Source organism: Trichosurus vulpecula, chromosome 2 (genome assembly GCF_011100635.1).
Source record: "Trichosurus vulpecula isolate mTriVul1 chromosome 2, mTriVul1.pri, whole genome shotgun sequence".
NCBI classification, from domain to species: domain Eukaryota; kingdom Metazoa; phylum Chordata; class Mammalia; order Diprotodontia; family Phalangeridae; genus Trichosurus; species Trichosurus vulpecula.
Window position 1 is genome coordinate 164,204,213 of NC_050574.1, and position 13,783 is coordinate 164,217,995.

A 13,783-nucleotide genomic window follows, 5' to 3' on the forward strand; every position below is an offset into this window, starting at 1 on the left:
ATTCATTTAGTTCGGGGGAAAACAAACCAGCACCCCGAACCTCAAAACCAAAATACAAACAAATTACAAATATCAACAGACAGACCCAATACAATTCATAGTTACCAACATCTGGGCTCGGCCCGAGAGCAAGGGCTGGCCCAGAGTCACGCTCCCTGCTTGCTCCCACACCAACCGGAAAAGGAAAGAGAGAGCTTCAAGCTGCCCTCTCCCCTCTTACAGAGTTTTTGACATCATCAAGCGCCGCCTGAATGACCAGGGCCGATTGGTTCTTGACTTGGCCCCTCCCCCTAGGGTAGACCAGGTTCTGGAGCTAACACCTCCCCTCAGCCAGCCCCATGACTGGCTTTTGATTCCTGGTATGGTGGCTGGACTTCCTGCCCCGGAAGAGCAAGCCACAGCGTCCAGAGGCTCAATGAGGTAAGCTGAGTCACTCAAAGAAAACAAAGGCCATTCCAGTTACACCTTGCCAATCATCACATACTCAAATTGGTCAGCCCTGGATATAAGACACTAGCTATCACCAACCAAAACTTGTCACCAAAGTCCACAGGATATATCTGGATATTAACTTCTAAGATGAGGTCTACTTGAGGGATTCACTATCACAGGACAACAGGGACCTTCAGCCAAACTCGTACCATCAGGGTAGATGTTTGTCACATTGAAGATTGAACAAGATGTTGGTTCGGGGGGGGCCTGAAGGTGCACATGCTGGAGCAGACTAACTTTTACCATTTCAGGCTACTGTTGGAGTCAAGGCCCCTCACCAGATGTCTGGAAAAGATAGGGACCATCATGCACAGAGTCAGAAAGATGGAGCAGAATTTCTGGAATTAGATGACTCCTTAAATCATTACAGTTTGAGAAGTCTATAAATTTAATCCATTCCTGTTTTCTAAGCTGAAAAGATTCTTTCCATCCTGAAAGCTTCACTCTTTGTCTTAACTCCACTATCACCAAAGCTAGGGCAATAAAGAAGTTCTTCAGAGAAGTGAAGTATTTGAACTTCCCTCCCTTCCTTGGTCATAAAACCTTCTCACCCCACTTCTAGGGCTGTCCAAGGGCCAGGAGCTATTTTGACTTTGTCTCAAGAATCAGTCTAGGTTGCTTTGGATGTCTTACAACACCAGGCATGTCTGACCAGCTTCTCCATCAACATTTTTCCACCCCTTATATATATATATGGTACTCACATAGTACTGGAAATGTGAAAGGAGGGGGACTACTAGGTTCTGGGAATGGTATCTGACTATGTTCTTCTTTGACTGCTTCTAAGTATTTAATCATATAATGCTTTGGGGCACCTTGCAAGGCAAGTCACTCAGGTAACAGCCACCTCAGTTTCAAGGAATCTCTGCATCCTTAAAACCAGAGCTCATGAGCCCTTACCAATGTGTTTATCTTTACTAGCTAGAAGACCAAGTTAGTCCGAAGCAAAGTCACCTAATGAAATGGCATAGAAAGAATAGTGGCAACAAAAAATTCCCACCATGAACTTGGGTTGTACTCTCCCACAAATGTACATGACATTAGTGAGAAGTGTGGGCACACATAAGGAGCACACATTCAGGTGACACATGCGCAGTGTCAACTCACCTCTTAATTCTTTCCGGGCCGCTTATCATTGGTATCATTGTGTTACTGTGATGTAGGTTGCTACTATACTCATATTCTCCACTGGATAGGCCTGCTCCCTGCTTATTCCATAGCTTCTGCTAAGTGTTTGTGCAGCCCTTGCTGAAAAGTCTCCAGGGAGAAGGAACCCATCACCTCTTGAGGTCAGCATTCCACTCTGGGGCAGTTTTAGTGCTTAGGAAGTTTTTCTGAACATCAAAGCTTTAATTGGCCTCTTTGCATCTTCCACTCATCACTCCTAGTTCTGCCATTTGGGGACAAAATCAAATCCCTCCTTCACGACAGCCTTTCAAATATTTGAACACAGCTCTTCTGGATTCATACGTCATGAAATCAAGGCCCTTCACCAGCCTTCTCTCCTTCCTTTGGACACTCCCCAACTTATCAATATCCTTCTTAAACCGAGGTGCCCTAAGCTGAGCACTGTACTCCAGATGGGGGTCTAATGGAACAGAGCACAGTATCACCTCCTGTCTTATATTGGTGGAGTTGATTTTTTTGGTCCCTTTATATTTATCCCTATTGAATTCCATCTTAATAGATTCAGTGGAATGCCGTGGTGACACTGAACCAGTAACAACTACTCTCTGGAATCTGGTCATCCAATCAGTGCTCGATCTGATTGTATTCACATCAGCTCCATATCTCTATCTTCTCCGCAAGAATACAAGATTTTATCGAAAGCTTTACTTAAATCTATGTTAATCATATCCACAAGGGGCAGCTAGGTGATATGGTAAGGAGAGCAGCGGCCCTGGAGTCAGGAGGACCTGAGTTCAAATCCGGCCTCAGACACTTGACACATGTGCTAGCTGTGTGACCTTGGGCAAGTCACTTAACCCCAATTGCCCTGCCCCCCCCCAAAATCATACACACAGCATTTTCCTAAGGTGTGATTCTGAAATGTTTATGCAAATGTATTTATGTTTACATAGAAATATTGTCTGTTCGTGTGTACCATGCGTCAATAGGTCAAGAATCTGCTTTTTTCATTGGGTAAATTGATTCACTATCAGTGTATAGCTTAGGAGATAAGTCTTAGGTGGCTGAGGCCCAGAGATACTGAGTGACTTGCCTACGGTCAAAGGCAGAGTTGGAACCCTGGTATTCCTGACTGCAAGTCCAACCCTCATGGCTCAACACTGCTTCTCATATAGGCATGTAGGGACTTACATATCTGCCTTGAGATACCACATGTTATTCATCCAGGGGAGGCTGGGGAATGGTTTTCTTTAAAAGCATTTAAAGAAGAAGAGATTTTTACCTTTGAGTTCCGAAACACACAGGAAATTCCTGCCTTTGACATTACTTGGGCTTTGAATACCTTCCCTTCACTTATGTGATTCTTACCCAGCCTTCAAGGCCAAGTTCAAGCTCCGCTTTCTGTGTAAAAACACCGGTAGTTTCATTGCTCTATGATAGCTCCCTCCTCTGAACTCCAATCACATCGTTTGTACCAAACTCTGGGCATTTTGTATACATTGCTTTGTGTTGCCATTTTAATATGTGTATATACTGTCTCACTAATTAGGTTAGAAGTTCTTTGAGTGCCCAGGCCATGTCTATGTCCCCAGTCATTCATTCAACAAGCATCGGTTGAATGCCTACTATGTAGAGAGCATCATTCTGAGTGCCTAGCATGGTGCCTTGCATAGGGAGCAACTGAATAAATGTTTGGTGACAGGATGGTTCAGTGATGATGAGGTAGACACCTTGTAGATTCACAGTAGAGTTACAGAACACAGTTTTCACTACTTGAATAGTTAGTTCTATCTCATTGTTCTTTGCAGTTGTATGCTAATTGGACTTCCCTGAAATGGGAAGTTACTGGGTTCTCTGGGAGTGTTGGCTCCATGGAGCATTTCACATTGGTGTGAGGACCGCAGCATCTTCAGAAAAGTGTATATGTCATTCAGTGTGTATGTCATGTTGTCTCTAGCATAACATGACCCAGTTCATAACAAATAGGTCCCATGCCTGGGACTCAGTGCTTGGGTTCAGCAGCTGCCTCTGTCTCCCCTGCTCCCCAGGAGAGCCAGAAGCTTCTCCTCTGGGTCCCTAGAGCTGCTCCTTCCCAATTAGAAAGAAATTGGCTCCTGTGACATCGCTGTGATTTCTTCCTTGTTAGAGCCTTAATATTGTATGAATCATAAGTGTCATCTCAGTCTGTGAGGCTGTTGGGGTCAGAGCTGTGAATTAAACAACACAAAGTCCTGATTGTTCCCATCAGGTAGAAGCTGAGGGCAAGTGCACATGTGTCATTGTCTTGTCTCTGGTGAGGAGAGCAGTAACAGGGCTGCTGATCTCATATCCTTTCTTCAGAGCTCCCCAACCTGACATCAGTCCAGTCCTGGACAGTGGGTAGGCTGGAATAATCTATGTATTCTGCCTCACAGATTCCTTGGGGAAGATTCCCTAGGACCCCTGGCTATCCAGACAGAGACTATAACCCGGAAACGTTCTAGACAAATTTTACACTTCCCTTGAGGTCCAGCTAAATCTTACCTCTGTTCATTCATCAAATACTTTTTAAGCCCCTACTATGTGCTAGGCACTGTACTAAGTGTTGAGGATACAAATAGCTTATATTCTATTCATGGAAAACAAAATGTATACAGCTGAGGAAATAGTAATTTCTGATAGCAGGCCAGTAGCAACTGGGGAGTACTAGAGTAGCCCTTGTGTAAAAGAAGGTGGACCTTGGGAGCCTACTAAGTGGAGGTGAGGGAGCAGTGCGTTCCAGGAAGGAAGGAAGGAAGGAAGGAAGGAAGGGAGGAAGGGAGGGAGGGAGGGGAGGGAAGATTTTATTAATCACTTTCTATATGCAAAGCATTCTGCTGAGCTCTAGAGATACAAATAGAAAAGTAAGACTTTCCTTGCTCTCAAGGACCTCATTCTAATAAGGGAGACAACACGTCAAAAGTTTCAAAAGCTGCAAGTCAGAAAAGTCTGATGGTCCTTAGCGTACAGCGGCAAAGTAGATGGTGACACATCTTCTTTCATGTCATTTCCACTGAAATTTATGTCAGTTTCTGATGTCAGTTGAGCCATTTGACAGTGCCAAGGACTTTGATGGCAAAAACTTTCTTTTTTGGGTCCTCAGTAGCTGTGATAATAACATGTACAGGAGCAGATACCTGGCTGCGTGCGTGGTGGACATGCCTTGCAAAGGCACAGAGAACATCCCTCTGACTACTCCAGTCCATAGCAACCTCTCCCTCCTCTGGCTTCCTGCTGCCTTTCCATGTGTGTGTAAAATTTGTCTCCCAGCAAACAAGGTTTATAAACTCCTCATCTTGTACTTCTCTTGTCTCTTCCCCAGCATTCACATCAATTGAGCTGTTTATTATATTGATCTAGGTCCCAGACCCCTACCCTTCCTCTCCCACAGAGAGGGCAAGAGACTTGCCCCTAAATCATCGAGGTCCCCAGCAGAAGGGATTGTTGGAGATCCCCTGAACCCCACTGATGGCAGAGTGGGTGCTTAGTTGCAAACAGCATAGGATGTCATGCAAAAGGGCACATATCCAAACAACTGGTACTCCTTCCAGCCTTTAGAGTCCACCCTGCTTTGGAGGTAAAGTCCCTAGGTCATTGGCTCCTGGCCACATGTGGCACTGGTCACCCTTCCTGACAGCCAACGTGTGCTTGCTCACACTAACATTCTCAACTTCAACCTGTGCTCACTTTCTCTTCTGGCACATCTCATTTCAGCATCCCTATCCTACAGAGGACGAGAAGAGGCAGATTGCGGCCCAGACGAACCTCACCCTCTTGCAAGTCAATAACTGGTGAGTTGATGTCACCTGCCAAGGGACCTCTTGCCCAGGCAGCGGAACAGCACAACTAGAGAAAGACTAGTTAAGAGTCTTCCTCCACAGCAAGCAGAAATATTCTGACTCATCCTCAACCCTAGTCCCAACCTTAATCCAACCCAGCCCAGTCCCTAACCTTCTGTCCTCAGCCATTGCTGCCATTCCTAATCCTCCGGATCCAGCCCTGAAACCCAAAATAGCCATAAATCACTCCAGCTTCCAAAGCATCTATCTATAGCTCCTGAGCGCCCCTTGCTGGGCAAATGTAGCAGAAAAGAAATTGTCTGGGTTCTGCCTAAGAGGAAATTCAGCACTAGAAATAGGTAAAAGTGGTAAGCATTCTTGGTCCAGAGAGAACATGAGGCCATATAGTCAATCCGCCTGCCCCTCAGCAATACTGGATTTAAATAAAGATACAGCATCCTCCAGGAAACACAGGCGAGGGAGTAGAAAAGAAAGTGATTTCTCTGTGGAACTGATAGTACCAAGAACTCTAAGGCCCCAGCCACGTTGACCTTCCCTATCTCCTGGGTTAGGCCGACCCACAGAAAATGGAGCCCTGGATTCATGGTCCTTGGAGCCCCACATCTGTGGACAGAAGCCAGCTAAGAGGACCTGTGGGCATCATTGTAGGCTGCCCTGTGTTCCCTGCGGCCAAAGGCTGTTTCAGTCTCTGTCTTGCCTGGGCATTCCCAGAGTCCTGATTCCAAACAAGACCAAAATGTAACAAACAAGTATACCCTGATCCCTATTTGGAGTCCCAAAGATCAGGTGGCACCCTGGGCTCTTTAAGACACCTTGCTGTTATTCCTACTGCTCTCCATCACCAGATACCAAACTTCTCTGTGCCTGAGTCTTTTCTTAGACTCAAATAATACTCTCCTTTTACTTCCCATTCCCTTCTGGCCTTCTAATGGAGCTGGTAGCCATTCTCCCCCTCACCATACCTTAAGTTGTGCTTACATATGTGTACATATTGTTTGTGTATAACCACACACACACACACACACACACACACACACATGCCAAATAACTATGTTTTCACCTCTCCCTGCGCAGGTTCATCAATGCCCGAAGGCGTATCCTGCAACCCATGCTTGATGCCAGCAACCCAGACCCTGCCCCCAAAGCCAAGAAGATCAAGTCTCAGCACCGGCCCACCCAAAGATTCTGGCCCAACTCGATTGCTGCTGGGGTGCTACAGCAGCAGGGGGGGCCCCCGGGAACAAATCCTGATGGTAAGGAGTTGGGATCAAGTCCATGGCAGGGTGCCCTGGTTAAGAAGGGGTAGAAGTTGAATGCTACAGACATAATTGTCTGCCTGGTGAGAATTTTGGTATGGGCACCCCAAAATAGAGTCTGTTAGTGAAAAGCACACTGGGCTCAAAGTTAGGAAAGCCAGGCTCTGCTGCCTCCTCATTCCATGTATCTAGATAAGTCACTTTGCCCCTGTGCTTCACTTTCCTAATTTGTCCAATGGGTTTGTTGGAGGGACCCAGTGAGAGAATGCAGGTGTGTTACCACAAAAGTAAAGGACACTTTGGCTGTCAGAAATTCCTGAGCACTCTCAGCGGCCAAGCTGTTCTTTGGAAACTGTGGCTGTCTACAAATGATGTGGCAGCTGGCTTATGAATGGGGGCCAGAAAGAGCTTTGTTTTCCCAATTATGCCCATCATTCCCTTCATAGACACACACACACACTCACACACAGAGAATTGCTTATCCCTTGGTACACAATGAATAATTCAATGAACCAGAAATTTTATTGCTAACATGCAAAGATGATTGTTTGCAGGAAACAGGCTGTTTGTTGCAATGTATGTATCATGTGGCATTCATGTATGCCCCTATGTATGGCATATGATCCTCTTAAAAGGGTGCGTGTAAGGCAGTGTGGCATAGGTGGTCTGAAGCTTCCCTGACCTGGATTCCAGCGCCGGCTTTGACACCAAACGTAGCATCCTGGGCAATTTATTCAACTTCTTCAAACCTCAATTTTTCATCTCAGAACTGAGTGTAACAACACTGGCCCTACCTACCTTACAGGCTTATGGTGACAGTAAACCTTAGGGTGCTACAGAAGTGTGTTGCTGTTGTTTGCACATTTATGCTTCTATATAGGTGTAGGTGTATATGATGATAGAATGAAATGGACATTTTCCTGACCTTTACCCTTTTCTCCAATCCACCATAGGCTCTATCAATTTGGACAATCTGCAGTCCCTGTCCTCAGACAATGCCACCATGGCCATGCAGCAGGCAATGATGGCAGCACATGAAGATTCGTTGGATGGGACGGAGGAAGAGGATGAGGACGAAATGGAAGAAGAGGAGGAGGAGGAAGAGCTGGAGGAGGAGACTGATGAGCTACAGACAACGAATGTCAGTGACCTGGGCTTGGAACACAGTGACTCTTTGGAGTAACCAAGGGGGCTAGTTGGCGCTGATTCCCCCACTGGGACAAGGGCATGGGGAGGGAGGAACAGGTGGGTAGCCCCCTACAGGAAGTGTAGCCCTCACCTCCCAGAATCAGCAGCCTGAGGAATTGCAGACATGTTCCCCTGCCCCTGCCCAGCCAGCAAGCTTCAAAAAGACCCCAGCCCCCCTTCCCCAGAACTGTAGAGGACTCCATTTGGAAAGTACCAGTCGAGCAAGCCAATGAAGTGGACCTGGATGGAGCCTTGGCAACTGGGGGGCACTTACAGACTCCTGAACTAAAGTGAAGGACTCATGTTTACAGGCCCTGGACCCAGGGACTGCTTTGGGTTTTTTTGTTCTGTTCTCTCCCTGTGCAGTTTATGGGATGGGCCATTCCCAGAAAGGAATTGAGGGTGGGGGTGGGGGCTGCTAATGAAGAAACTGAAGGGTATGTGGACTCTATACCAAGGATGTTTTGATTCCCCCGAGGTCAAGAGAGACCGATGGCATTAGCCCAAGGGGATGGTTAAAATTGGGGGGAGGTGGGAGTTTAAATTGGAAATTACAAATCATTCAACTCAGAATTGGACAGGACAAATGAGATTTGGGATAGCTTCCCCCGGGGGTTCCCATCCCTGAGTGAGTGCAAACTCTAACCCAGGACTCACCCACTGGGGACTCACCTACCCTACTGAAAACAGCTGCATATGAGTAAAAGACAGGCTCAGATTATGGAAGGAAAAATAACAGCCCCTTTGGCTTGGACAAAAGTTAGTATGCAAAAACCCAGGCCAGGGTCCACAAGAAGGTAAGAAGGTAGGGCCCATGACCATTTCCAGCTGGGCACAGAAGACTCCAGATCCAACAGAAACATGGGGGTCTCACATAACCACCTGGTGCTTAGTTGGTCAATTTCTTAAGTGCTCCAACTCTTTGTGGACCTGCATGGGGTGGGGTGGGCTTGACTGAGATTTTGTTCATACCCTCCACTCAGCCCAAAATATCTTTGGCTAGCTCTCTGCAAGAAGGGCCCCCCTCCATAGGCTGGCCCAACCTTATCAGGCTTGTCTCCCTTACTTAACACTCCATGAAAGCAGAAGGATCTATTTGAAAGAGGAGCCAGAGGCCAGAGAAGATGCTGTCTGTCCCCTCTTGTCTCCAGGCTTGTTGAGAGACAAGAGAAAAGGGAGCCACAGCCCCACTCCCTCCACCTCCCCACTCCTACCAAAACGTACATACCCACCTGGAGCAGCTGGGGCTCTCAGGAGGAGGACAAGTTCTGCTCACCTCCTCATTCTCTCCCCTGCTCCTCATACCCTCCTTCCCAGTCTCCAGGCCTGTGAGTGTGGCCCTCTTCTTCTCCTCCCTGTTACCCCCATGGCTGTGAATGGCAGAACTGAACATAACGTGTGTTTTCCATGGGATTTAATTTAATGGACTTGCAATTACATTTGTAAATTGTGCATTAGGACATCTTCAGCAGCAGGATGTGGGGTGGCTGTGTTGTTGCTCAGCCTGAGGGGAACCTTAGGCCTTTAGCTTCCCCCACACATACACTTTCAGGGGGGGCGGATTGGTAGGACGGTCAGTCACTTTCCTGAGACCGCCCTGAAATGAATGTATTTCTCCCCCAGAAGAGCTGATATTTAATGTTTTAATAGGGATTTTTGAAAAACAAATAACCTTATTTATAATCTGGGTGATCCAAACAATCTTTTTTTACTCCCTTTTGATGCCATAGGTAGAGAAAGTCTAGCTTTTTTGGAGTGAGACTTTTGCAATGTGCAGTGGGATAAAATACATTTCTTTTTCTGGTTCATATTCCTTGTTAAACACACACGCACACAACATACACACATACATACATACATGCATACATGCATACACACCCTCCCACCAACAACATGACCGACACTCCCACCCTTCTCTCACACACACATAGCCCCCACCCTGCCCCCCTTCCCACTCCCTGCCTAATGTTATGCAACCCTCTTCTGATGTATCCACCAAACAAGTACTGGACATGAAGGCGGAGTTTTCAGTAAATCTTAATACCTATCTTAACCTTGTTGGCCAGCTTTGTTTGTCTACTGTTGCTGTTCCCTGACTCCCCTCCCACCACCGTGGCCTTTGAAATGAGGAAAAGTTGGCAGGCCTTAGCCTAATGAGTGTAGAACGTTGGGAGCTGGGAGTGGTTGGGGGGGAGGGGTTTTCAAAGAATGGTCTGGTGATTACTGTCATCCTTGTTGGCAAGAAAGACCAGTCATATTAGGAAACTATTACCTCGTGTGTCTGTCAGTCAACAGCATTTATTAAATGCTCACTATGAGTCGGGCACTGTACTAAGCATTGGGGATACAAGGAGAGGCAAAAATCACCCCTCCCAAAGCACTTTGTAGGTGCTTAATAAAAATCACTTCCCACCCTTTTGAGATGTGCTTTCCTCCCACCCCACACACACTTCTTCAACAGTTGAAAAGTGCCCCCTCCTCTGGGGACCTGGTGATACCTGCCCCTCTTGTTCTCCCTGAAACTAGCTAGGAGACTTTTTGCTGCCTTTCATGTAAATGAAGAGACTCCTCAATTCCATACCTCACTGATCATGGCCCTAGCCCGTCTCTTCTCACCTTTCTCCAGAGAAAGACCTCCAAGACATGAGGATGAGGTGATGAGAGGGTGATTAGTACAAAGGGGCCGTTTCCCATAAGCTGTGTGGTATAGTGGAAAGAGAGTTTGTCTTGGAGCCAGGAAGCGTTTGAATCCCCAACTAGTTGTGTGACCTCTCCTCCCTGAGACTCAGTTTCCCCCCTCTGTAAAATGACAATAATAATACTTCCCCTACCTACCTCACAGGGTTGTTGTGAAGACGGCATTTTATAAAGCCTTAAACACGGTAGAAGTGTGAGCTATTGTTATTCTGGGAGTAAATAGAGGGACTGTGTAATAAGGATGGAGAGAGTCCCTGTCATTCCAGATATATCGGCATCATATTAGAAGGGCTAAGACTTTCTTGGTGACCTCTGCTCCTGAGATGGGAGTGGATTCCATCAGAGGGGTATAAAGGGGAGGCAGATCAGTACCGTACCAGGAATCTTTCATTCATAGCCATGAATACCAGGTCTATAGGAGATCGTGTCAGTGAGATCAGGTAAGTTTGTTGGATGGCCTGTGTCCCTGGGACTGAGAGAGGGGTAGGAGGCAAGTATACATGCCTGTAATCTCTCCCTACACTAATTTTAGCACAGTGGAAGCCACTAGCTTGAGATTTTCAAGATGTTATCTTCCAAGATGTTACCTACCTCCAAGCAGGACTCTGTCCAACTCAATTCAATTTAACAAATTTTTCTCATGTTCCTACTGTGTGCAAGGCACTGGGGTTATAAAGATGTGACTCAGCCTTTTCTCTGAAGGAGCTTATATTCTGAAGGGTAGTAAGATGTACACAACCAATCATAAGAGAATATAGGCCTCAGGTTCCCCACCCCTGGTAGGGCGAAGGATATTTCCCAATGAAGGGCTAGGAGGAATATGAGGAAGAAAAGGTAACCTTCTCCTGGGGTCGAGGAGGGGAGGATATTCAAGGGCAAAGTCAAGGTAGAAGTGGTTCCTTAGATGGTAGAAGAGGGGGTCTCAGGAAGAAGAGGCCTCAGCTTGCTTTGTCCCCAAATTGCAGGGGGAAAGAAGGTGCCATTTGCCCACAACAATCTCACGGAGCCTAGCATAGCCATGGTAGCCCAACCTACCCAACTCAAGCAACTATTCCTAGCAGTTGAATAGCAATACCCACCATGAAGCCTGCCTTGATATCACCCCACTTGGATGTTGCTGAATCTGGCCACAGGGTCCCCCTGTGGGGCTACTCCTACCCCTCATGTTTTTCTTTCAAGCCTTGATTTCTCCTCAGCATTCAGCAACCTGTGGCTGGTGCCACATGCATCTCACCCTGTATGAGAGTAATGGTTTCCCTGTTTCCATCCATTCCTAGAAAAGAAGACAAACAGCGTAGGAGCTAAGAAGCTGACTCCAGAGCATACAAGTTTGTCAGTCATCAGTCACTTAGCCTCCCTGAGACCCAATTGGTAAAATGGAGATCTTAATATTCACACTACCTACCGCAAAGGAAAGTATTTTGTGAAGTTTAAAACTCTACAGTAATGCCAGTCGATAAGTATTTATTAAGTGCCTGTTATGCCCCAGATGTTGTACTAAGCACTGGGGATACAAAAAGAGGCAAAAGATAGCCTTTCCCCCAAAGAGCTCACAATCTAACAGGAGTCTGTTATTATTTGTAACATGTAAAGCACTCTAACAATGAAGGGCATCATCATTACTACTGCTACTACTGAGGATGATGATGTTACAGTCCTGTCTCTGGGAACTGGTGAAAGTGGCTTCTCTCCTCCCATGGGGGACACCTTATAATCTTGAAATCCTCTTTTCGTAGAAGGTGTTGGGAAGATCATTACAAGCCCCCCAACTCTTGCGTCCCTTTTCTGCCTCTGCTGTGGTCAGTCAATATTTCCGCCTGAGCTAGACTCCTTCCCAATTGTCAATACAGAGATCGCATTTCTGACATTGCCGTGACATCTACTTATCCTCTCTGCTCTTCCTCTAGGAGAAGTTTCAGAAGCCCTCTTTTAGATCCCTGCTTTGGTACTGTGCCTTCTTCACAGCTGTCACATGGAGCATAGCCCACCCAAGATTAGCCCTCAGTGACTTTGCAGAGAGACATAGGCCCAAGGCCATCAGCCAGGCCTGGCAGGTCAATAGGAAAGAACTCTGTCTAGCTGCACCCTGGCATCTCCTCCCGTAACCTCCAAAGTATGTGCAGAGCCTGACACCCCCTTCCGGTGTCTGCCTCTAATCACACACTGCTATTTTCAGCTTTTCCCTGGACCAATCTCATTCTGTTCTTTTGCAAATTCAATGCATCTCATTACATTGAGCCCATTTAGGACAATGCCCTTCAGGTGTGTGCATCTCATTACAGCCTTTCTTTTTCAGACAAGTGTTTGATTTATTTTGCATCTCATTACATTCCTTGAAAATTATGTGCATCTCATTACTCTGGTCCACTGAGACAACTTATTTCAGGTGTCTGCATTACAGCCTGTATTATCAGGCAAGAATTGGATCTCATTACACCTAGACACTTAGGACAATTCCCTTCAGGTGTGCACCATCTCCTTACACCCTTTCCTTTTCAGACAAGGGTTGTGACTTCTTGAATCTCATTATACTCCTGGAAAATTTTGTGCATCTCATTACACCCCAAACCTAATTTGGACAACTCCCTTCAGGTGTGCACATCTCATTTTCACTTGTTATTTTCAAGCAAATCTGAATTTTTGCATCTCATTACAGCCCTTCCGAAATGACGTGCGTTTTATTACAACCAGCCATTTCAGACAACAATAGCAGAAATAGCATTAATGCAGTACTTTAAGGGTTTATAATGTATTTTCCTTATAATGAAGTGGATGATGGGAGTAATTATTATCCCCATTTTATAGATGAGTAAACAAGCTCAGAGAGTTTAAATAACTTTGTCCAAGGTCACGCAGTGTCACTGCCTAGATATGATAATAGCTAAAATTTGTATGGAGTTTTACATGTATTATTTTACTTAATCCTAAAAACCACCCTGTGAATTAGGTGTTATTATTACTATTTCTCTTTTACATAGGGAGGAATTGAGGCTGAATCACTGAATGAGTTGCCCAGGTTCATACAGGTAATAAGAATCTGAGGTAGCATGCAAACTCTGATTTTCCTTAAGTGGGTCCCCAGAGAGGCGAAAGATTTGCTCAGAGTCACACAGGGAGCAAAAAGCAGCTAGGATCTGAACCCAGGTCCTTTGATTCCAAAACCTATGCTCTTTGCACTCTACCTCACTGCCTTTTCCACGGCTT

General features: G+C 46.1%; 1 protein-coding gene across 1 annotated transcript in view; it reads left to right on the forward strand.

Annotated features, from left to right (window-relative positions):
* The window catches only part of PKNOX2 (PBX/knotted 1 homeobox 2), a 351,167-nt gene extending 341,232 nt beyond the window's left edge, over positions 1–9,935 (forward strand). Inside the window, exons 11-13 of the mRNA XM_036747254.1 lie at positions 5,353–5,429; positions 6,513–6,691; positions 7,648–9,935. Coding sequence (XP_036603149.1) covers positions 5,353–5,429; positions 6,513–6,691; positions 7,648–7,877 — 486 coding nt within the window. The 3' untranslated portion in view covers positions 7,878–9,935. The remainder of the gene's footprint in view (positions 1–5,352; positions 5,430–6,512; positions 6,692–7,647) is intronic.
* Positions 9,936–13,783: the final 3,848 nt, after the last annotated feature.